Raw genomic sequence first — 26560 nt, 5'->3', positions numbered from 1 at the left:
ACTCCCAAAGTACACACCTATGGATATGAAATAATTTTCCAGTGAACTAAATTAGAGAACTGTTTTTGTTCCTCATAATGCCTCAAAAAGATTTCTCAGAAAAATATGTTTGCTAGAACAAGAGTTTAGAAGAAGCACAATGACCACTGCACATCTTCATAATAACTTTAATTTATAAGAATAGCAATGTTAAAAAAACTTGTAAGCCATCAGTCAAAAACAACAAAAAACTAACTACAATGAAACAAATGGTAAGGCTGGCCTCACACTTCTCCTTTATACCATTAATGCCAGAAGGAAATGAGAGCAATAATCAATTTTTAAGATGAAAATATGACAACGGAACAATTCAGAATTGCACAAAATTATATGTTATATGTCAAATAGTCTGATAACTACATTCAGGATAGGAAAAGAATTCATGTACTACTGCTAGTAAAATAATAAAAATTAAAAATTTTGAAGATATATTCCAAAAGACCAAAAAATGAACAATTAGAATGAAAAATCTGTCACAGTAATATTCAATAATATTCTATAAAACTCTATTACTACAAAACACCCACATGATAGATGTATTTCAACAAATACACTCTATGATGCATTACTAAGGTCTCAAATAATTAGAGGAAATACTTAGGAACTAGAAAAAATGAAGAGTACATTGAAATTATAAAAGGGTGAACTTAAGCTCAAAGAATACAGTTTAAGGCAAAACTAGTTCAAGGAACCAGAATTTCAGAGTAGAAAATAATCTTCCCTGAAAATAGGTAGTTTTGAGCCTGTTCACATAAAGATCTACAATTTAAATTCATAGTGTCTCATAGTTAGGAAATGGTCAGGATGAAAGAATCAATTTAACTATAAGTTGGTTAGGCCCTTTGACCCTCATAGAAGTAAATGCAAACACACCTGGTAAAAGGCACTAGAGCAGATCTAAGGCGGGGATCAACAATATTCACAGTTATCACCCATGATTTAAAAGACTGAGATACTCTTTATTCAGATTCAGATTTCAAATGTTCATTTTCAAATCAAAGGTGTGTTCACATGATTATACCACCAACAGACTACTGAATTTAGAATAATCTACTATTTTACGTTGTTTAAAAATCATAGGGGAACACCTAATCAAGCTATTTCAACACACAAAAATTCTCAAATTGTGAAGGCCTGTCTAGTCATTTACATTGATCATATGAAAAGAAATATACACCTAATTTAAAAGCAAAAGTACAAAAATAAATAAATAAATAAATAAAATAAAAGCAAAAGTACTTAGATCTGAAGAATTTTAGTATAACTGAAAAGAAAGATAATAATAAAATATGTATATTATACTCAAAGCTACCAAAGCAACATATTTCAATTGTGATTGAAAGATTCAGAATTCTGAAAGAATTCACGTAATCTGTCCAATAATTTTAGAATAGCAACTCTTGTAAGTAACTCATCTCTATATATCACAGATAGTCTACTCTTCAAAACTATTTTAAAAAACTTTTTGTTTTTCCAAGATTTTCAATGAAATATTTTGTTAGTAAACAATAATTCTAAATACATTGTTTAAAAATGAACTCTCATGTTCTTTGACTTATTAACCAGAAATTTGGTTTCAGAAAAATGAAACTTCTATTGAAAATGTATTATATGCCAAGTATTCTAAGTTTACATACATAATAATAATACATAATAATAACCTTACAGATAGATATCCCCAGTTTATACAGAAGGAAACTAAGGTATAGAGGAACTAAGTAAGTTTTACAATCATAGAGCTTGCAAGTGATGGAACAAGGCAGTAAACTCAAAAAAGATTTTTTTCAGAATACATGCCCTTAACTGCAATAAAATACAGCTTTGCAAGACTGTATAATGAATAACTAGGGATAAAGAGTTGCTAGCAATAGAATTAGAACAACTTAAACACTGCATGACCTGGAAGAAATTTTTAGTTTATGAGTTGACAGTATTTTCAAATCAATTAACTTATAGGTTTTGTAATGCAGAATATTTGCTTCCATATTATTAAATTAATATGACACCAATCAAACCAACTTTCCACACATAAAATATAAATTGTGTTTCTAAAACTTAGGCTACTTTGAAAATATTGGAAAAGAGGCTTCTGAGTGTCTACAGGAAAAGACAGACACATAAACCTGAAGCTCTCCATTCATCCTAAGGAAAGAGAGAGAATGAGAGAGATCAACAAGCAAAGTCAATAATATCCACCTATATCCACACCTACAGTATAGATGAAAGAGAGATTTAAGACTTCAAATGACTTATCCAAGGAAAAATACATGAAACCATTAAAAACAAGTGAAGTCCAAATCTCTGTAGAGTTTGGTGGACATTTCATGGAAAACTGGGAAAGAAAGCAAAGGGTCTATCTTGGTATATCTGAAGTTAACTCTAACCCAGAAAAAGAACCTAAGATGAACAAGTGATTATTGAGAACAGGTCTGTTACCAGGTAGGTTAGAGGATTGACTGCTGAGGAGTCAAAAGGAAGTGGCTTGTAAATGTATATGAATAGAAATGCTAGCCATAAGAATTGAAGGTGTTGTTTAGATGTTTGGTGGTGAAAATAAAGAGAGAAGCAAGGGGGTAGAAGCAAGGGGGTAGAAATTAAGAACATAGAAATTAAAAATTAATTTCTATAAAATAAATTCACAAAATCAAAGATATACTCCCAAAGTACACACCTTTAGAGATAAAAGAATTTTCCAATGAACTAGAGAACTGTTTTTATTTCTCATGATGCCTCAATAAGACCTCTTAGAAAAATATGTTTGCTAGAACAAGAGTTTAGAAGCATGATTTCCATTGCACATCTTCATAATAACTTTAATTTACAAGAATAGCAATCTTAAAAAACAAGTGCAATTTATTAAATAAATTTATTTCATGGTTTTAATGTAAGAGAGCACACATGAGGTAATATATCTGGTAAACTACCCATATTCACCACCCATGATTAAATACATATGCTATTACTGTAAAAGTGAAACAAAAAAATTTTTAATCAGTAGTTAATGTAAGAAACATCCATCAAACTATTCTAAGAAAAAAGTAGAAAATGATAGTTAAAATTGTTAGTTGATCAAAATTTTCCCCAAAACCATCACGAAGCAGAGAAAGACTATAACCCTGCACCTTAATCAGAAAAAAATGCCTTAAAAGTATTTTCAGATATTAAAAAAGTGGCCTTGATAAAAATTAGAAATATTAAGATTTAGAAATGGAAAAGAAGATAAAAACATGAAACATAAAATAAGCAAACTCAGGAAAGAAGAGAAGAAAAAGATAAAGTTACCTCAAAAATAAACTCTAAATTAAAACATGACTGACATAGAATTTATTTGACTGAAAAACTAATAGGGGACATTTAGGAGAGGAGTAAAAGTAATCAAGATAATGGAAAAGAGGGATTCCTGGGTGGCGCAGAGGTTTGGTGCCTGCCTTTGGCCCAGGGCACGATCCTGGAGACCAGGGATTGAATCCCACGTCGGCCTCCCGGTTCATGGAGCTTGCTTCTCCCTCTGCCTGTGTCTCTGCCTCTCTCTCTCTCTCTCTCTGTGTGACTATCATAAATAAATAAAAATTTTAAAAAAAGATAATGGAAAAGAAATGAAAAGGTAATAAGTCTTATAAAGTGAGATACATAGAAAATAGAAAATACCCAGTACACACATAATTAGAGTCCATGAGAAAAAAATCAACAGAATAATTCTAATATTTAAAACTAAAATTCATGAAAACTTTCCAGAAATAAAAGAAGACATGAATCTGTATATTGAAAAGGTCTACCATGTACTTAAAGTTAACCAAATGATCTACTCAGACATATACTAACGAAACTAAAATATTTTAAAGATAAATCAATTTTTCAGTGTCTCCTGAAAAAAAAAGTCCAAGAAATCTACAAAGGTAAGAATGGAAGATTGAAATGAGAATTCTCACAGCAAGTGTGACTTCCTGGCAAAGTGACAGAGTAGGAAGATCTTAAGCTCACCTCAGTCTGCAGATGCAACTAGATAACACCTATGTCAGAATAAATAATCCAGGGGACTACCCAAAAACTGGTAGAACAGACTCTTCACAGCTAACTATAGAGAAGAGGCCTCATCAAAGAGGATGGGGAGGGCACAGATGGGGTCTAGAACTAAAGGGACCTGTGGGATTGTCCATAGAAGGGAGGGATACCACAAGCATAAAGAGGGAAAAGAAACAGACCTTCACACCAAGCACCCCAGGCATAAGGGACCTAAACAGGGAAGATAAATCCCCATAACATTTGGCTCTGAAAACAGAGGGGTCTAATTTAGCAAGTTCTTACAATCAGAAGGGCTTAATACCTGGAATGCTAAAAATCAATGAGCTGAGCTCTAGGAGACCTGGGAAATTGAGTCTCTGTCCTAAAGACACAATAAACAGTCCCATGGAGACACAGCAAAGAAGCAGCAGTTTGAAAAATGCTTGGGGTATATAGGAGGGAGATTTATTAACTAATTTCAGAGCATGTGCTAACAGGGCACCTCAGTGAGACCCTCAACAAAGAGATCCAAAACATTAAAAAGAACCAATTAAAGATAAAGAAATACAATAACTGAAACTTAACATATACTAGAAGGAATAAATAGCAGACTAGAGGAAGCAGGAGAACGGACCAATGACCTGGAGTACAGAGTAATGGAAGCAATCAAGCAGAATAGGAGAGAGAAAAATTAACAATAAAAAATGAAAACAAGAAAATATACATCTAGATGCAGGGAGCATAGAGAGCCCCCAACAAAATCAACTAAAAAAGATCCACACCAAGACACATAGCAATTAAAATGGCAAAAGATAGTAATAAAGACAGAATATTATAAGCAACAATAGAAAAGAAAACAATTACATGTAAGGAAAACCCCATAAGGCTATCAACTGATTTTTCACCAGAAACTGCAGGCCAGAGGGAATAGATATGCTATGATATGATATGATATGCTGAAAGTGCTAAAACAAAAACAAAAACAAAACAAAAAACCTGCAGCCAAGAATACTTTATCCAGCAAGGCTATTATTCAGAATAGAAGAAGAGATAAAGAACATCCTAGACAAAAGAAAGCTAAAGGAATTCATCATGACTAACTCAGCCCTAGAAGAAATGTTAAAGGGGACTCCTTAAGTGCAAAGGAGAGACCATAAGAAGAAGTAAGAAAACTAGGAAGCGCAAGAACAGTAAAATTATCTATAAAAATCAGTCAAGAGATTCACAAAATAAAAAGTTGCAAAGTATGGCACCATATTCTTGCAAAATGGTGGGGAGAAGCGTAAAGAATGGGTTCAAACTTAAGAGACTATCAACTTAAAAGAGACTGCCAAATGCATAAGATGTTACATACAAAACTAATGGTAGCCAAAACAAAAAAAACAAAAAAACAAAAAACAAAAACAGATAAGCAAAAAATTAAGAAAAAAGAATCAAAGCATATCAGTAAAAAAGTGAGCAAATGGAGAGAGGAAAGCAAGAGAAGAAAGGAACAGAAAAATTACAAAAATAACCTTAAAACAAGTAACAAAATGGCAGTAAGTACACACCTATCAATAACTACCTTGAATATAAATGAACTAATAAACACTCCAATCAAAGACAAAGGGTGCTAGATTGGATAAAAAAGCAAGACTCATCTATATGCTGCCTATAAGAAACTCATTTCAGAAATAAAGACATACGTAGTCTGGAAATGAAGGGATGGAAATATCATTTATTATGCAAATGGATGTCAAAAAGAAAGCTAGGTTAGCAATATTTATATCAGAGAAAATAGACTTTAAAAAACAAACATATGTACATAAAAGGAATAGACCAACAAGAAGATATAACAATTGTAAATGTTTATGCACCCAATATTGGGGGCACCCAAATACTTAGAGTAGTTAATAGGAAACATAAAGAAGTAATTGATAGTAATATGATAATGATAGGAAACTTTAACATCCCACTGACACCAAAGGATAGATAATCCAAACAGAAAATCAACAAGCAAAGAATGGCTTGAATGGCACATGGGACCAGATGGATCAAACAGAGATATTCAGAACATTCCATCTTAAAACAGTAGAGTACACATTGTTTCCAAGTGCACATGGAACATGCTTCAAAATAGATCACGTTAGGACACAAAACAAGTCTCAACAAATTTTAAAATATTAATGTCATACCATGTATCTTCTCTAAGCACAATGCTATGAAACTAGAAATCAACTACAAGGACAAAATCTAGAAAGAACACAAATATATGAAAAGTAAACAAAATGCTACTAAACAATGAATAGGTAAACAAACAAACCAAGGAGAAAAAGAGAGAAAGACGTGAAAATGAAACACAATGGCCCCAAATCTTTGGGATGCAGCAAAAGCTGTTCTAAGAGGGAAGTTTATATCATTACAGACCTACCTTAAGAGGCAAGAAAGTTCTCAAGTAAACATCTTAACCTACACCTAACAGAGCCAGATAAAGAAAAATAAAACTCAAAACCAGCAGGAGGAAGTCTAATAAATATTAAAGCAGAAACAAATAATATAAACTAAAACCACAATAGAACAGATCAATGAAAGGAGCTGGTTCTTTGTAAAGATAATAAAATTGATAAACCTTTAGCCAGACTCATAAAAATAATACACACAGTGAGAGAGAAAGGACTCAAATAAACAAATTCATAAGTGGAAAAGGAGAAATAACAACCAACATCACAGAAATACAAAGAGAACATATGAAAAATGATATGCCAACAAATTGGAGAATCTATAAGAAATAAATAAGTTCCTAGAAACATATAACCTCCCAAAACTGAATCAGGAAGAAGTAAAAGATTTGAATAGATTACCAGTAATGAAATTGAATCAGAAATCAAAAAACTCCCAAACAAAAAATAGTCCAGGACCAGATGGTTTCACAGGCAAATTATATCAAACATTTAAAGAAGAGTCAATACTTATTCTTCTCAAAATTCCCCCCCCCCAAAAAAAAACAGAAAAGGAAGGAAAGCTTCCAAATTCATTCTATGAGGCCAGCATTGCTGTGATATGAAAGCCAGCCAGAGACACATTACCAAAAAAGAGAGCTACAAAACAATATTTCTCATGAACATAGATGCAAAAATACTCAACAAAATATTGGCAAACAGAATCTAACAATATATTTTAAAAAATCATTCACCATGATCAAGTGGGATTTAATACTGGGGTGCAAGAGTGTTTCAATATTTGCAAATCAATCAACTTGATACATCACATCAACAAGAGAAAGGATAAAAACCATATGGTCATTTCAATAGATGCAGTAAAAGCATTTGACAAAGTACAACATCCATTCATGATAAAAACCCTCAACAAAGTAGGTTTAAGGAGAATATATCTCAACATCATATAGACTGCCTATAACAAACCCACAGCTAACATCATACTCAATGGTGAAAACCTAAGAGCTTTCGCATTAAGATCAGGAATAAAGACAAGGATGCCCACTTTCACCGCTTTTATTCAACATAGAACTGGAAGTTCTAGCCTCAGTACTCAGACCAAAAAAGGGAAAAAAATCCAATTTTGTAAGGATGATGTAAAACTTTCACCATTTCCAGATATTATACTATGTACAGGAAACCCTGAAAATTCCACCAAAAAAAAATCTACTACAACTAATAAAGGAATTCAGTAAGGTAACAGGATAAAAATCAAGAACAGAAATGCATTGCATTTCCATACAGTAATAGTCAAGTTTGTACACTATCGGTGGGAATGCAACCTGGTATAGCCACTGTGGAAAACATTATGTAGGTTTCTCTAAAAACTAAAAATAGAGGTCCATATGATCCAGTAATTCCACTGTTGAGTATTTACTCAAACAATAAGAAAAGACTAATTTGAAAATATATATGTATCCCAAAGCTTATCACAGAATTATTTATAATAGCCAATTATGGAAGCAGCCCAAGTGTCCATTGATGGATTATTGGATAAAGAAGCTATTATATATATACACGTACATACAATGGAATATTATTCAGCCATAAGAAAGAATGGAATCTTGCCATTTGCAACATGGATGGAACTGGAAAGTATAATGCTAAATGAAATAAGCTAGTCAGAGAAAAACAAATACTGAATGATTTAACTCATATCTGGAATTTAAGAAACAAAGCAAGTGAATAAAAATGAGAGAGAGAGAAAGAAACTAAAAAGCAGACTCTTAACTACAGAGAACAAACTGATGCTTATCAGAGGAGAGGTGAGTTGGGGAATGGGTGAAATAGGTGAAGGGAATTAATAGCACACATATCATAAGGAGCACTCAGTAATGTAGAGAATTGTTGAATCACTACATTGTACACCTGAAACTAATATAACACTGTATGTTAACTATACTGGAATATTTCTTTTAGAAAAAAAAAAGAATTCTCACAGCAAAATACAAAGCAAGACAACAGCAACATCTTATTTTCAAGAATTTCAGGGGACTAAAGTATAAGCTATAGATTTCTACTTAAATAAAGTTATAACCCCCAAATTTAAAATCTGTTTAAAAACAGTTTTAAGAATGCAAAATCTTAAGGAATACTTTGTCCAGAAGCATGTCTTTAGGAATGTACTAGAGAAGGTGCTTCAGTGAACATGGACATATCTACAGAAATGTCACAGAATAAATGATGATAGAAATTTAACATACTTAGTAAACAACAAATGGGTCGATAAAGAAATTAAAGAAGAAATTTTTATAAAAAACACCTTGAGACAAGTGAAAATGGAAATATACCAAAATCTATGGGATGTAGCAAAAGAAGTTCTAAAAGGAAAGTTCATAGCTATACAGGCCTGTCTCAAGAGTCAAAAAAATCTCAAATAAACCATCGAACTTTATACCTAAAGGAACTATAAAAAGAAGAACAAATAAAGCCCAAAATTAGAAGGAGGGAAATAATATTGATGAGTGGAAATAAATGAAATAGAAACTAAAAATACAATAGAAAAGATCAATGAATCTAAGAGACAGTTCTTTGAAAAGATAAACAAAATCGACTATTCTCTAGTTAGGCTCAGTAAGTATTAGAGAGTTCAAACAAAATCAGAAATAAAGGAGAAGTTACAACTAATACTACAGAAATATAAAGAATGATGGGATTACTATGAACAATTATATACCAACAAATTGCAAAAGGCTAGAAGAAATAGACAAATTCCTAGAAACATACAATCTTCCAAGATTGAATCATGAAAAAATAGAAAATCTGAATAAACTGATTACTAGTAGGGAGATTGAGTCAGTACTCAAAAACCTCCCAGAAAACAAAAATCCAGGACCAAACAACTTCACTAGTGAACTCTACCAATCACTCAAATATTTAGTGCCTATCTTTAAATTTTTCTATAAAACTAAAGAGGAGGGAACACTTCCAAACTCATTTATGAGGCCAGTATTACCTTGATACCAAAACCAGATAAGGACACAAAAAGAGAGAACTATAGGCCACCATCCCTGATGAACATAGATGCAAAAATCCTTGACAAAATATTAGCAAATTGAATTAAATAACACATTAAAAGGATTCAAGGATGGCTTAACATCTGCAAATCAATGAATGTGACATACCACATTATAAAATAAAAGATAAAAATTATATCGTCTCAATAGATGCAAGAAAATTGACAGAATTCAACATCCATTTATGATTTTAAAAACTCTCAACAAAGTGGTATAGAAAAAATGTACCTCAACATAATAAAGAACATGTATGACAAACCCATAACTAATATCATACTCAATGGTGAAAAGAAAAGAGCTTTCTTTGAAGATCAGAAACACGATAAACATGCTTACTCTTGCCACTTCTATTTCACATGGTATTAAAGGTTCTAGTCGGAGTAACTAAATAAGAGAAAAGAAAATGACATACATACTGGAAAGAAAGATGTAAAACTGTCACTATTTGCAGATGGCATACTACTTATAAAAAACTCTAAAGACTCTACCAAACACTGTTAGAACTAATAAATGGATTCAGTAAAGTTGCAGGGAACAAAATTAATACACAGAAGTCTGTTACATTTCTAAGCACTAATAATGAACTATCAGAAAGAAAAATTAAGAACACAACTGCATTTAAAATTACAACAGAAAGTATAAAATACCTAGGAATATATTTAACCAAGGAGGTAAAAAACCTGTAGTCTGAAAACTCTAGGACATTGATGCAAGAAACTGAAAAGACACAAATAAATGGAAAGACATTTTGTGCTATGAAACGGAAGAATTAATACTGTAAAATGTCCATATCCTAAAGCAATCCACAGGTTCAATGCAATCCCTATCACAATTCCGGCACTTCTCACAGAAATAGAAAAAAAATCCTAAAACTTGTATAAAACCACAAAAGACTTCAAATAACGATGGCACTCTTGAGAAAGAAAAATAAACCTGTGTCATCATGCTCCCCAATTACAAAATAGAAGTAGAGTAATCCAAACAGTAGGATATTAGTATAGAAACATACAAATAGATCCGTGGAAGAGAACAGAGAACCCAGAAATACGCCCATCCATATATGGTCAATTAATTTACAACAAAGAACCCAGGAATATACAAGGATAAAAGGACAGTGTCTTTATTTTTTTTTTCATTTGTTTTTACTGAAGTTCGATTTGCCAACATGTAGTATAACACCCAGTCCTCAAACCATCAAGTGCCCTCCTCAATGCCCTTCACCCAGTTACCCCAACCCTCCACTCATCTCACCTTCTGCAATCCTTTATTCGTTTCCAGAGGTTAGGAGTTTCTCATGGTTTGCCACCCTCTCTAATTTTTCCCACTCAATTCCCCTCATTTCCTTTATAATCCCTTTCACTATTTCTTATATTCCCCGTATAAGTAAAACCATATGATGATCAGGACACCATTTAATAAATGGTGCTGAGGAAACTGAATAGTCACATCTAAAAGAATGTAACTGAGCTACTTTCTCCACCATACACACAAAAAAATTAATTCAAGTGAATTAAAGACTTGAATTCAATACCTGAAACTATAAAACTCCTGGAAGAATACATAGGCGGTAAACTCCTTGACATTGGTATGGGCAATCATTTTTTGGATCTGACCAAAAACAATGGCAACAAAAGCAATAATAAACAAGTGGGATTGCATGAAACTAAAAAGCTTCTCCACAGCAAGATAATCCATCAACAAAATGAAAAGGCAACGCACTGATGGGAGAAAATATTTGCAAATCACATATTCAATAATGGGTTAATAGCCAAAACACATAAAGAACTCAATAGTAAAAAAGCAAACAATCCAATTTAAAAATGGGCAGAGAAACAAACAAACAAATAAAAACAAGACCAAAAAAAGGGGGGCAGAGGATCTGAATAAACATTTTCCCAAAGAAGACATACAGATAGCCAACAGGCACATGAAAAGCTGTTCAATGTCACTCATCACCAGGGAAATGCAAACCAAAACTACCTCACATCTGTTAGAATGACTATTATCAAAAAGGCATCCAAAAAAGGAATAAAATAATGAAAGCAGATTTTAAAATTAGAAAACAGAAAATAGAAATGTTTGTATTTTTATTTTTTTAGAAATGTTTGTATTTTTATTTTTTTAGAAATGTTTGTATTTTTAATAAAAATTAACAATAGAGGAATCACAAAGAAGGAAACACAAATACACCAAATAATAAACTACAGAGGAGAAAATACCCATTGAAATAAACTATAAAATTGTAATTTACTAGTTTGTACAACTCTATGCAAATACACTTGAAAATTTAGATGAAATGGATAATTCTCTAAGAAAACACAATTTACTAAATTGATATTTACCATATATATTATATATAGAGAATATATATATATAATATATATATGTAGATAGATAGATATCCTAAAGCCAGTATCTAGCTTATTGAATTAACAGGAAATGCTAAAAACATTCCCTCCATCTATGGTCAGGAACAAGGCAAAAAAGTTCACTATCTCCAATTATAACCTTGCATTAATTAATTACATCACATAAGAATAAACACTTAGGAACATAAGAAGAATTAAGATAGCTTATTTAAAGAAGACATAATAGTACAAATGTAAACCTCCATAAGAATTCAATGATTAAACTAAGACCATAAATAAAGAATTAAGTATGGTAGAAAGACAAATAATATACACAAATTGATGTCCCTCATATACACAAATTATTGTAAGGTAGAATGGAAGAAAATGTTATTTATAATGGCCACCATAATAAATTAAGCACTTAAGAATACTTTAACAAGATATTTGAAAAACATGTTTGAAAAAATCTTAAAATACTCTGAAAGACAGAAAAGTAGGCTTAAACAAATGGAAAAGTATCCCTATTCTTGGATAGTATTAGTCAACATTATGAAAATGTCAATTTTCACCATAGTTATTATAAACTTAACATGATTTCATGAAAATACCAGCAGCCAGAAAAAAGAATACTAGCAGCCAGATAAGTGCATTTCAAAATTTTATAGGAAAATAATTATGATGAAAGAGCTAGAAAAAAACTGTTTAGAAGAAGCAATAGAGGGTACCTAGCCCAACTAAATATTAAGACATAAAAAATTAAGACAGGGTACTATGAAAATATGAATGGAATGCAATAGAAAGTATGGAGAGAGACTTAGGTACATATGTAAATTTAATATATAATAAGCTGGTATTTCAAATCACTGAAGAAAAGGTACTTTTAAATAAAATGTATTAATACAATGGATTTTTGGGGAAAATATCATATATATATTCAAAAAATACCAGAACTAAAAATGGATCAATTAACTAAATAAAAAAGTGAAACCATACATACTAGAACAGAACATGGATGAAATTCTTTTATAACTTCAGTATGGGGAGAGCCTTTCTAACTGACTAAAATCCTGATATAATAAGAGATGAATTGAACTACATAAAACATTTTAAGGTAACCTTTACATGTGCAAAAAACACCATTATCAAAATTTTTTAAAGTTTCAAAATTAGATAAATTATTTGCAGCACATATTATAGATAAAAGGTATTCCAAAAATATAAAAAAGACTCTAAAATATGAGCTACTAGACAAGAATATATGCTTCATAGGAAAAAATATATATATAAATGATTCTTAGGATTCAAGGTCACTTAATTTATTAAAAAATGCAGATGAAAACTTACTTATTGACCATTTCTCACTTATCAGATTGACACAAATCCAAAGCTTGACAATACAGCTTGTTATTGAGGTTGTGAAGAAACATATTCTCATACATAGCTGGTGAGAACATAACATTATGCCACCCTGATGAAGGAGAATTTGGCAATATGTAGCAAAACCAAATATTTCCTTTGACTCAGCAATTCTACTTCTGGAGATTTACTCTGAGGAGCTATTCTCCATACTATAAAAAACACAGGTAACATTTACTGGGACATTAATTATAATAGCAAAATATTGAAAACAAGTTAGATGCCCTGCAATAGTAGGCAATAGATTTTTATAAACTACTGTATATTCAAATGATGGAGTACCACGTAGGCTACACAAAAAGACTGAGAAGATGTTTATCAACTGATAAGGAATGACTTCCATATATATTGTTAAATGAAAAAATATATATCTCACTATCTTTTGTATATGAATGATAAAAATAAAGAAGATACACATTAAGTGGGCTTCTCTGTATATGTATTTTATTGTTTATTTTGTATCCTGGAGGTGCAGAGAAATTATATCCACACCGTGAACCCAGATGCTGGTTTCTAAATTCAATTCCCTACTAAAAGGAACTAAGGATCTTTAGAGAAATGGTTGCTTCCAGGTCTTGGGCATGAAAAATATAAGGTACTTGTATAAGAACTTGTAATATCCTGCTGAGTCAGAAAGCAAGGAAGTGAAACAAAAGAGATGGGGAAGAGGAGAACATTCTTTCATAAAGGAGGTCTATTAATAAATGTAAAATGAATGATATAAATAGAAAATCATCCTTTTGCAAGCACAAATGTAATAACTGATTCAACCAGATCAGCATGAATGCTAAAAATATTGAATGAAATTTTGGTTCAAGATACTCATATAATCTTAAAGTATCACCCACAGTTATCTATCAATTGCAAGAGAAAAGGATACCTTTACAGTAGAAGAATCTCCGATACCACCCTAATCAAATAATTAAAGTTAGCACCACCAATAACGAAAAAAGTCAGTTACTATATGTCTCCTGATTTAATACACTGAGGATCATCTGTGTAGTGTTCTTGACAATAACGTTTAACTTGATTCCAGTAATATAGAAATAGTCAGTAGGAAATTAAACAAAATAGGCCTGGACTTAAAAAACAAAAGTCTCAGAGTAATGAAAAATAAGAGAGGAACTGTTCTAAATTTAAAGAAATTACTATAACTAAATGTACTGAATAATCCCTGATTGAATCATGAGTTTTATCAAAATATAGAAAATGAAATTGAAAAACTGAATCATGACCTTATCAAAAAATAACTATGAGAGATATTAAGTGGATGATTGGGAAATTTTTGATATGGGTTGATGTCAGGTAATATTCTTACACTGATGTTCTATATTTTGGGTGTGACAGCAGTAAGGTAATGAAGAAGAATGTCCTCGTGAGGAGTTATATGTTGAGGCATCTAGGGCTGAACTATGATATTTGCAACTGATTTTGAAATGGTTCAGCAAATATGTATCTACAAATATGAGAGGGAGATTACAAATGTAGTAAGTTGTTTAACAACTAGTGAATCTAGATAAAGAGCATATGTGCTCATAATATTTTTTTTAGTTTACCTATAAGTTGAAATTTTTTCAAAATAACAACTTGGAAATTTTTAAAAAGCATTTAGCATTAATAACCTTAAAAAAGCATTAACTTGGAAGAGTTTAGAAATTATTTTAAGCTGCACAAAACTATCTAAGGCATCATAATATAATTATAGACAGGTTAATTAACAGTCTCTTAGCACCTAACTAAGAACAATGAAAAAGGAAGCATGTGCCATTTGGTTAGCACATCACTATTCCTTTATTAAAGAAAGATTCCTATCAGAAGTAGAAATACAACTTTCTCATATATTGTCATCATCCACCAAATACATGTAGTAACCCACAAGAATCTTCACTCTTCAGTTAACTAGAAATATACTGTAGATTTTGGAGTAAAGAGAAGTTGGACTGAGGTCATAAATTTAATAACAGCAAAGTCACTAATTAACTTCCTCCTTGGCATCAGGGAGCCCTGGCTTCAAGTCCCACATCTATTACCCACTAGACACGGAGTCACCATCTAACTTATTCAGACCACACATTTCTTATCTGTAAAATGTGAATAAGAACACCAAGTTCATTTCTAACTCTGAAGAATTAGAGGTTAAATAATAGATACCTATAATAGTACAATATCTGGCCAAATTAGGGACTCCATAAACATTAGTTGAATCTGAATCTTGTATTGTTTAACAAAATCAATGGCATAACTTGTTTTTGACACTTAAACTTGATTCTTTCTATATTAGTATAGTCATTGGTGCTGTCTCCAAGAAAGAAAATATTGTATTTCATAAGTATGTACTCCCCAGCAGATACATCTTCAATTAAAATTTGTATAAAATTAGTTTTTCAAAAGACACAAGGCCATATGTAAACTAATAAAGAAATTCTCATCCATAATTAATCCACAAATAGGTTTTTCATTAATGCATTTTTCTAATAGCTATTCAGCTGTGACACTGGTACTACTGAAATTAAAACATTTTCCCAATATAAAAATATACCTAAAAATAATTTTACCTCTTATAAATTTACTTCTTGTAGGTCCTCTTTTTTACAGTAATATGCCCAAATTATCTGAATAGCATTATCTAACACATGGATGAAGTAGGTGGTAATCTATGCAGCATATTTTGAGAAATGTCATGGCAGAAAGATCTTCAGTCCCTTTCACCTGAAGATAACAAAAAGGTGCTACAGTGGATAACTACAAAAACAACTAACAGTTGAAAAGCCCTAGCCACCTTCAAAAATATTCTAATTGCTTGCATCTTTTAAAAATATATTCCAGAGCACCTGGGTGGCTCAGTGGTTGAGCATTTGCCTTTGGCTCAGGTTGTGATCCCGGGGTCCTGGGATCGAGTCTCGTCATCAGGTTCACCACAGGGAGCCTGCTTCTCCCTCTTCCTATGTCTCTGCCTCTCTCTCTCTCTATGCCTCTCGTGAAGAAATAAATAAAATCTAAAATAAAATAAAATATGCTCCAGTGAGACTAGGTGTATAAAAAGAGCAGTGGGCATGAGAAGAAGGCAGATTCTTTAACTCACTATTTTTCCAGAAGCCAACCCATGTCACATAAATAGTAGATTACAGAGCCAAACAAAGCACCTTGAGTGGCTGAGCTGTAGAAAAGACCCCTTCTCCCACCTACCTACTCATATTAAATACACACCAGCCCCTGTGTATAACCATTGATTCGTACGGACATACTGTTTTATGACTGAGGGAGAAGAGATTCATTTATATGGGGTTAGGAACTACTAACTACTAACTTGGGGAAGACAAGAATAATGGCACAGGGGATGGCATCACTTTCCTGCATGATCCATCCAAGTGAGAGCACCTGATTCCAGAGGTTCCAGAGGTAAAGGTTGGAAGGTGACAGAAGGGTCTTATGAGAGATTTACTCTGATTCTTAGAGGACTTACAAGACAGAAACTGCTGGAATGTCTTCATGAGAGTCTGTGTAATTCTTGGCACAAGTGAAATTCTGAGTTGGGAAAAAGCCTTTCTCTCTGGTATTTCCCTCCACTCTGTTTCTGTGGCACTCATGGCTGGCAACTTTGTGGGCAGCTGCACCTGAGGAAGATAGGAGGGCACCTGTAAGCCTAGTCAGAAGGTGCACTTCTATGAAGAAGTACAGTGGGCAGAGACTCCAGAATGGAAAAGAACATGGGAGAGAAAGAAGATTTGGTCATATCAGAAAATATGGAATTGCGGGACACAGGTGAGGCCTACCATACCATTAATTTATACCACATGCTGCTATTTGGATCAGTCCTTCCTCAAAGAACTCTTTCATCCTTTAAACATTTTTTTTAGATATTTCTGTACTATAAGATAAAGAAAACATTCTAGGGGTCCCTGGGTGGCTCAGCAGTTTAGCGCCTGCCTTGGGCCCAGGGTGCGATCCTGGAGTCTCGGGATCGAGTCCCACATCAGCTCCTGGCATGGAACCTGCTTCTCCCTCCCCCTGTGTCTCTGCCTCTCTCTCTATCATAAATAAATAAATAAATAAATAAATAAATAAATAAATAAATAAATCTATCTTTAAAAAAAAGGAAAACATTCTAATCACAACCTTCAAAAATCTGGCCTCAACTGATTCCCATTAATTTTCTAAAAGACTCTGCTATAATCAGTGTTCCTCAAATATGTTTGCTACTCTTGTTCCTCCCAGTTCCTTACCTCTGATTAAAGTATATCGTTTCCTGAACTTGGTATATAACTTCCCACATCCTCACCTGCCCTTCTAAATACAAACCAGGTCAAGTACCAACAGTTCTATAAACTTTTCACAGCTTTCAACAAATCAGGTAGTGGATCTACTGCTTCTCCGAAAATATGGCATCAATTGTCCATATTCAGATATTTTGCATTGCAAACTGAAAAAAAAAATGGTTGAGACTTCACGGACTATATATTGTTTGGGAACACCTTTTCTTCTGTTGCTGATTTTGTACTTGGCCTTTGTACTTTTTAGTCTGGCTTTCTCATTTAGAAAGAAAGTTTCCTGATGACAGAGTCTGTGTTGTTTTCATCTTTGTGTCTTCTATAGTGCTTAGCACAGAGGTCCTCTATAAATAGTTTTGGTGCATAGATTAATTTGTTTATCCAGCATGGTATTGAGAAAAAGAAAAAAGAATAACTGGGGTTTTCATTGCACCCACAGTTTGAGATGTTGCTCTATTCTGTCCGGAAAATCTCTTCACTTCTAATCTGATATTTCTAGTAATTGATGTAAAGTCAAATAAGCAGGCAACAGTCCACTAGCATTTAACCGCAAAAATTCCCCACCTCGGGATCGCAGCGGTTTAGCGCCTGCCTTTGGCCCAGGGAGCGATCTTGGAGACCCGGGATCGAATCCCACATCGGGCTCCTGGTGCATGGAGCCTGCCTGCTTCTCCCTCTGCCTATGTCTCTGCCTCTCTCTCTCTCTCTCTCTCTCTCTCTGTGACTATCATAAATAAATAAAAATTTTTAAAAAATTCCCCACTTCACAAGGAAAATTGTCAAAGAGATAAAATGCTCATGGTCACTTCTTCTCCATCAGGTGTACCAACTCCAAATATTTATAACATATGTAAGGTAGAATCTATCCAAACAAAGCACCATCATCTTCTCTTTACTACCCCTTATGAATAATTTTAAAGAGATTTAATAATATAGATTTGCCAGGAAACTTAAGCTCTAAATAAGCTCCTTATAAATAAATATTCTTTATTTTAGTACATAAAAGTGTATTTTATGTACTAAAATAAAGGTTCCTAAAAAAAAAAAAAAAAAAAAAAAAAAAAGGACTCCTCTCTCCAAGTTTGCTGATTAGTCAACTCAACCGCATTGGCAGAAAGACCAAAATGTTTTGCTTGGTCTTCCGCCTCCTTATTCAGGAAGAATCAAAATTATAGTTATCCCATTAAAACCATCAGCTGCTTAAAACTCTCATTTATATGATACAGTCAAAGATTATTAAGAACTGATGCTTACTGAACATGAAATTACAGGATCTGTATTTTATTCTAATAGTATCTCATGTGCATCAAAAAAGCATTGCTTTCTCTTTTTGTATGAAACCCCGCCTCTTTTATTGTTTTACTAATACCTTAACATTATGAGTACTATGTCATAAAATGTGCAATAGGAAAAAGTCTCTGTTTATCATTAGCATGAGAACTCAGTCCCATGTTCAATTCAACACATTTCAAGACAAAAAGAAACCACCGCTCTCCAACCTCCAGTGCAAGAGAAACTAAGCAGAAAGAGCTCCTCCAATGGTTTTTAAAACAATATAGAAAACTGGACGGATGAGGAGGGAAAGCAAAGAGTCGATTCGAGTGACCAGGGTGAAAAGAAAAACAAACATTATAGTTGCAAAAACATATATTCCATAACAAGTTCTTAAGACTCCCAGGTGCAACATCAGCATCGCTGGAGTCTCGATTTTTATTGTAATCTTGTGGCTTTTTATTTGTAACTTATATGAAAAGAATCATATTGATTGGGGCAGATTTAACTCAGTAAAACCTATTCTACTGAGATTGTCTGTGCTAGGTGATTTTATCAAGTTCTCTTTTGGTTTCATTTTCTTCCTCATCCCTATTCCCAGGGGAGGCTACAGCCCAGCTTGCAGAGCAAATTGCCCTAAATTGAGTTCTTTCTCTGGCATAGACAGGGCTGCCTTTGGCTCCTCAGCTTGAAAACTTTATGCATTCTTTTTTCCTTCTTCCTTAACAATCCCCTTCCCTTTTTCCAATTAAAATGGAGAAGTTTGCACCGGTACCTGCTCCCAATTAAATGAATACTGCATTACCAGCCGCACTCCCGGATCTTCTTTACCCTCCCTTCATTAGCCTTATTCCTCTGAGGCTGCCTGGCTGTCTGCCAGGGACTTATGGCAAGAATTCAAAATCTTGCACACTTTATCCCCTCCAAATCATTCTTGAATATAAGCAGTCTGCTCCTTAGGCCCAGCATGAGAAATCCAAGAACGTGTTCAAAATGGATAGGGGGTGGGGAGGGAGAGAAGAGAAAAATGATTTATTTAAAAGGCAAAAGCCTACGCAAAGAAAGACAAGCTAAGAGAGGTTAAGCTTCCCAGTTAATTGACCTTAGTTTCTTTTTTAAAAGCATGAATAGGAAGAACAACAAATGACAGTTCGATGGCCTTGCTTTATTTCTGAGTGCCTTCATGCCTATAGGAAGTACATCATCATCTTCACACCTCAGGCATGCTGACTCCCCAACACTCAGAGTATGCACCGTGACCGAAAAAGCCAACCTTGGAAGCTTAGGCAACTGTTTTTTTAATAAAGATCAACGTGGAATTTTCCAACAAACGTGAGTGCTGTGGGGCCATCGCATCAGCCATTCTCAACCGACACTCGGAATCAGTAAGTGTGTGTCAAACTGTCACGAATGATGACCCAGGTGTCAGGCCACAGAAACAAACAGGCGTTCTGTTTGCTTCCACTGCTTTTGGAAACTGCAAATTCCATTTACAGAGTCTTTGAACGCACTTTAGCAGAATATGTGATCAAATCCAAGTTCTCATATATACTGTCTGTGTGACCTTGGGCAAGTTATTTCACTTCTCTGAGTCTCGCAGTCTTCATTTCTAAAATAGGGATAACTATAGCTAGCATCAAATGCTAGATAAGGTAAGAAGAACATATAAATTACTTAGCACAATTCTTGGCACATGGTACATAGCTAGTGTAAACTCTTACTATTATTGCTACTAATACTGATATTAAGCAAAACTATACCATATGATCTCACAGAACATGGGAAGGGCTAAGGACAATTGGTAGATGATTTTTAATTTTACAAAATGAAACAAATGGGCTATTGGACTCTCAAAAGCTGACTCTGATTTGACACAGACCTCAACACAGCTATGACATCCACTAAAGTCATTATTAGGAAAATCTTATTATTTAGTGGTAATTATATCAAATTCTTCAAGCACCTTCGAAAATATGTAGTCATTGACTTTCTAAGAACATGTATACATAATTGAACACTTTAAAACAGACATCATTAAAGTCAATTTGATTCAGTGCTGAGAATCAACATAGAATTTATCTCTTAGAAACTTTCAAGGCATACTATGGTGCCACAGTTTACCACTTTAAAACAAATGACTAAATCTTAATAATCTAATTACTAACATAATTACTAAATCTTTTTAAGTGATTATATTAATGAAAAGATGAGGAAAATATATATTTATGAAAGGGGTTAAATATTATAAACACATTTGTGCTGACCATTTTTATCTACCACAATAGACACAACTTTTTTCTCTGCATGAGCTTCAAAATTACTGCCTGCTTTATAAGAAATATACCATGTTGCCTGAGGAACCCAAGGCAGCAGACATACTTTCAATACAGGAAGGAACTTTATAACTTTTTTTGGATTCATCAAATCTAAGTCCATATAATTTGTACAATAATCAGGAATTCAAATATTGAAATCAGAAAGCTGGAATTATACTCCAGCTTTAACCTTTGCTTGCTGCATACAGCCTCTATAAAATTAACTTCTCAGATTATCAATTCCTCAAATATAAAATAGGACTAATAACACCTGTCATGTGATGTCATTGTAAGAATTACATTTCAAATGTTTAACTTGAGCTATAGAAGCTCTCTGCTTTTATCACCGTCATCATCATCACTGTGATTACTGACTAGTCTTTTACATTTTAAAGGTTAGTTCTTAAAATAGGGAAAGAATGTGAAATATGAAGAGATTTTGAAACATGTCATCAAATGCTCCTGGAACTGCATTGAACCCAGCAGAGGTAACACACGCTCATTGGTTTAGCTCATGCATATTTGAGAGAAATCAATTGGGATGTTTTTTAGAGTTACGGTGTTAAGGCATGAATTATGAAATCTCCTAGATCCAGGAAGTTATCTAAAATGTTTAACAAAAAGACGTAATCACATGCACTAGCACATAAGATATAAACAAGATTTCAGAGCAAAGGCAGAGTCAGGATTTAGCCTCAGATCTGCCAACTGGAGGTAAAGGTCTCTCAAGCGATATTTATACTCTTAATTCAGAGACGTCATGTTACCTGGTTACATGAGGGGATAGAAAACTCAATAAGAGAGTATGACATTTTCTACTGCTGTACTCTCCTAGGCATTTTTAAATTACAAAATTAATTTTAAATAAAAATTTACTATAAACCAGAAGTGTCATAGGTATATTCCCTGAAATCAGCCCTCCTGTTATAGATCCTGTCTTGGTGAATGGCATTACCATCCACCCATGCCAGAAATTTGAGAGTCATACTGATATTTTCCCCTTCAATAAGTCTCTGTACTAACAGTTCCATTTCCACAACACTGACCAAAGCTGAATCTGCCCCTCGAATCTCTGCTCATACTGCCTTAATTCAGGGTCTCATTGGCTCATACCTAAACTCCTAACTAGTCTCCTTGATCCCAGCTTTCCTGCTCACTCATCATTCCATATTCCACTCTCTACTCCTCTACATTCTCCTTACATGACCTTCTTAAACAGTCTCATTGTGCTTCTCCTCAATGTGAAACCTTCAATCTCATATCAGATGCTCTTCAGCCAGGCCCCTGTAGGCCTGACTCTCCCCGCTCTCATTCCCAATCAATGCCCATCTGTGTCAGCCATTTTCTTTTTCATCTTTGCTTATCATTCTTTTCTTCCACCCTGCAATACATTCTTTTTTCCACTCAGCCTAAATATTTCTTTAGTCCTTGAAAAGAAAATGTAAATTCTATATAGACCTATTAGATGAAGGTTGTGTAAATTACTGAAACAAATATGTTAAAATCTCTGAATTGTGGGTTTGTTGATCTTCCATGTAGTTCTATCCATTTATTAAATATGTATGTGTGTGTGTGTGTGTGTGTGTGTGTGTGTATAATTTTTTAAAGATTTAATTTTTTGGAGAGAAAGAGAGTGCAAGGAGGAACACAGGAGGAGCAGAGGGGAAGCAGAGGGGGAAGAAGAGGACAAGCAGACTCCACACTGAACACAGAGCCTGACAGAAGGTTTGATCCCAGGACCCCGAGACCATGACCTATGCCGAAACCAAGAATCAAACGCTTTAACTGCTTTAGCCACACAGGCATTGCTATGCTTTATATATTTTTAATAATATTATTGTATATGTAATTTTTAAATATATAAACATATATATTTATATGTTCCACTTAACATTAGTTTAAAATCTATTTTGTATAATAATGGCACCGTTACAGCTTTCTTCTGATTAGTATTTATTTTGGATAAATTTTCCATCCTTTTACTTTCATCTTTGCTGTGTCTTTATGTTTTCAGTATGAATCATTAGATAGCATACAACTGGGATTTTAAAAATCCAATCTGACCATTTCTGTCTTTTAATTGCAGAGTTCACTCTGTTTTCATTAATTGGGATTACTGACCTATTTGAATGTATTTCACTTAATTCATGCACCTGAAAAAGACCTATTTGATTTTACTTCTCTTTCTTTTTTAATTATCTATCTCCTTAATTCCTTACAGAAGCATTTCCTGAGCAAATACAATATTGCAGGCATTATTCCAGGCATTGCAAATCAGATCTGAAAGGGAGAAACAAACCCCCCTGCTCTCAAGGAGATTACATTCTAGTAGGAGAGGACAGACAATTGATAAGTACACAACTGAATAGTACTTTAAATATATATTCATGAAGATATAAAGAAATTATGTTCTATTCTTATTGTCTTCATTCTTTTCCAAAGATCAATTTTTCTACCCAGGCTACAAAAGTAGCTTTGTAATGGGTCTCTCCTCCCATTTCTCCTCCTCTGATACATCTGCTTCACTTGTATTTTTAGAACTCAAATATTACAAGCTTCAGATTCTCAGTGTCTCCCTGTTGACTACTTCACTGAGCAAAAATACCTTAGCCTGACATTCAAAGTCCTCTACAAAATGGCTCAGCCTATGTTTTCTAGCTCTTTCTTCCATATATCCTTATATTCTACTCTCCAGCTAAATGAACTAGTTATTTCCTATTACAAAACATATCTAGGTTTTATTTTTCGTGCCTCTTAACTCTACTTTCTCAAACCTCTCATTTGGGTTCTCTCTCCTTTCCACAATTCGTCAAAGCATAATTTGAAATGTTACTTTCCCTTAAAACACCTTTCATGATTCCATATATTTCTATGCTTTCCCTCTTCTGAATTCTAGACCATTCACTATTTTTTACCTTTTTATAGAATACCATTCTATTTTTTTTTCACTTATAGTATAAGCTTCTTAATGGCAGGATTTTTTTCTTACTCATTTTGATTTTTAAACAGTATTCAGTACAATGTCCTGAAAATAATAAATAATACATAAGCAGTAAATAACTCTTTTTTTCTTTCAAATTTTATTTAAATTCTAGTTAGTTAACATATAGTGTACTATCAGTTTCAGGAGCAGAATTTAGTGATTCATCATTTACATACAATACTCAGTGCTCATCACAGTGCCCTCCTTAATACTTGCCACCCATTTAACCCATCCCCCTACCCTACCAGATACAAAAATACTGATTTGAAGGGACACATGCACCCTGATGCTTATTATAGCAGCATTACCAATAACAGACAAATTATGAAAAGAGCCCAAATGTTCATCAACTGATAAATGTATAAAGAAGTTGTATACACACACACACACACACACACACACACACACACACACTGGAATATTACTCAGCCATAAAAAGGCAGTAAGTAACTCTTGACTTAATAGGCAAAAATTCCAATAAATGGCCAACCCATATAAAAAACTGTGTTGCCTCATTCAATAACTATTCTCAGAAAATAGTTTTGATAAGTAAAATGTCTCAAATGATTAAACAGCTTCACTTAAGTTGTAAAAGTTAAGCAGAGAATAGAAATATATTGAAATATATCCATATCTACTTAGGTCAAGTAATGAGAAAAAGCATATCTTGCTTGCTGGCAAGTATATCTTTCTACCTGTTGGGCAGGTAGAAAGGGGAGAAGGGGAAAAACCTGAAGAGTAATTACTTTAGATATGACATATTACGAGTTCCTTGAAAATGTGGAGACATTATTTACATATTCCCTCAACATTTTTCAGTAAACACATATGGAGGACCACCTACTACATGTAAAGCAAGCACTATGCTAAACCCAGGAAGTACAAAGATGAATAAGATTTAATATTTGCCTTCAAGTAGCTAGAGCTTAGTGAGTAAAAAGATAAATAAACAGAGGAAAATGTAGTAAGTATTACAACAGAAAGATCTACAAAGTAAAACTGGAGAACTCAGGCAGGAGGCTCTGTAAAGGTTTCAGGTGAATTAGTTCTACTGAGAAAACAGCATGAAACCTGGAAAAAGCAGGCCTTTATGCTTTCATAGTATTTGTGTCCTCTTTAACTTGCAGATATTATAGTGATAAATTGATAATATTTCAAATAGTGTTAATGTCACACTGTGGAGGTGTCACTATCTTTTACATGTACTGCTTTAAGATATCTTACGAAATTCTGATTAAGCATCACAGTGGATGCATATGCATATATTTATTTCTCATCCTTACAAAACCACACTGAACTGAATGTGAAAGAATTTTAAAACTTATAAACCCATAAAGATGAAAAAACAGGAGAGGAAAAGTTATCAGATAAACAATATCAAAAACATTTCTGAAATGTTGGAAGACAGATGGATGAATAGTGACTGCTTAGCAGATAAAGTTGAAATCTCATCCTAAATTGAAGGAGGCCAATATGAAGCTTGCAATTCTACCAGAAATCCCAAAACTCTCAAGCTATGGAAACACCAGATATCACAGAAAGTGATTAATCAATTAATTAATTAATTAATCATTAACATAATGAGGAAAGGATGTATGAATAAAACAAGAGGATTACTTGAATGTTTAGCTAAGAAATAATTAGACACTATATCCCTTCCCTTACCTCAACAGAAGATCAGAGGTATATACTATAGAAGTTTGTATACTGAATGAGAAGGTGAGATGTTCTATTGACTAACAGGAGATGAAGTGCAAAGCCCTATATTGAATAGTGAGAATTGTGGGTCATTTTCTGCCTCAGCATCCAAAACAAGGACTACAGCTCTTATCCTCCGAGCATAAAATTGGAGAAGTCCTCTCTAAACAAACTGAAAGGCGAAAAGAAAATATGTAAAATATGAGATTTAGGATCTCTCAATTAGAAAGCTATGTTACTACATGGTAGTAAACCTCACCAGCTAATACATTTCTATTATAAATAGGCTTTCCAAATAAATACAAGGCCCTTACTCTTAAATATAGAAAGATAGCCAAGGGTCACCAAACGTGTAGAAATCTTCTAGCATGAAAGAGAAAAACAAGAATGTAGATTCTGGAATCTCAATGGGAGCCAGGTTTCTGAAAAATATGAAAAATAAAAGATAATTATGGAAATTTTTCAAATTTTTATGTATCTGATAGAAAGGGGTAATAGTTGAAGAGAAAACACAGATTATTAAAGGGAGAGAGATGGAAACTCAACTCATTCAGTATGTTCACTGACTGATCTAAAAGAAAAAATTCCATCACTTTTTTATTTTATTTTTTTTTAATTTTTTTATTTATTTATGATAGTCACACAGAGAGAGAGAGAGAGGCAGAGACATAGGCAGAGGGAGAAGCAGGCTCCATGCACCAGGAGCCCGATGTGGGATTCGATCC

General features: G+C 33.4%; 1 protein-coding gene across 1 annotated transcript in view; it reads right to left on the bottom strand.

Moving 5' to 3' along the window:
- The window catches only part of LOC112658411 (uncharacterized), a 499297-nt gene that overhangs the window by 169762 nt on the left and 302975 nt on the right, over nt 1-26560 (bottom strand). Inside the window, exon 6 of the mRNA XM_049092289.1 lies at nt 16763-16913. Coding sequence (XP_048948246.1) covers nt 16763-16913 — 151 coding nt within the window. The remainder of the gene's footprint in view (nt 1-16762; nt 16914-26560) is intronic.

Source organism: Canis lupus, chromosome 12, assembly GCF_003254725.2.
Source record: "Canis lupus dingo isolate Sandy chromosome 12, ASM325472v2, whole genome shotgun sequence".
NCBI lineage: Eukaryota > Metazoa > Chordata > Mammalia > Carnivora > Canidae > Canis > Canis lupus.
Note: the sequence above shows the minus strand (reverse complement) of the source record. Positions and strands in the feature narration are given on the sequence as shown.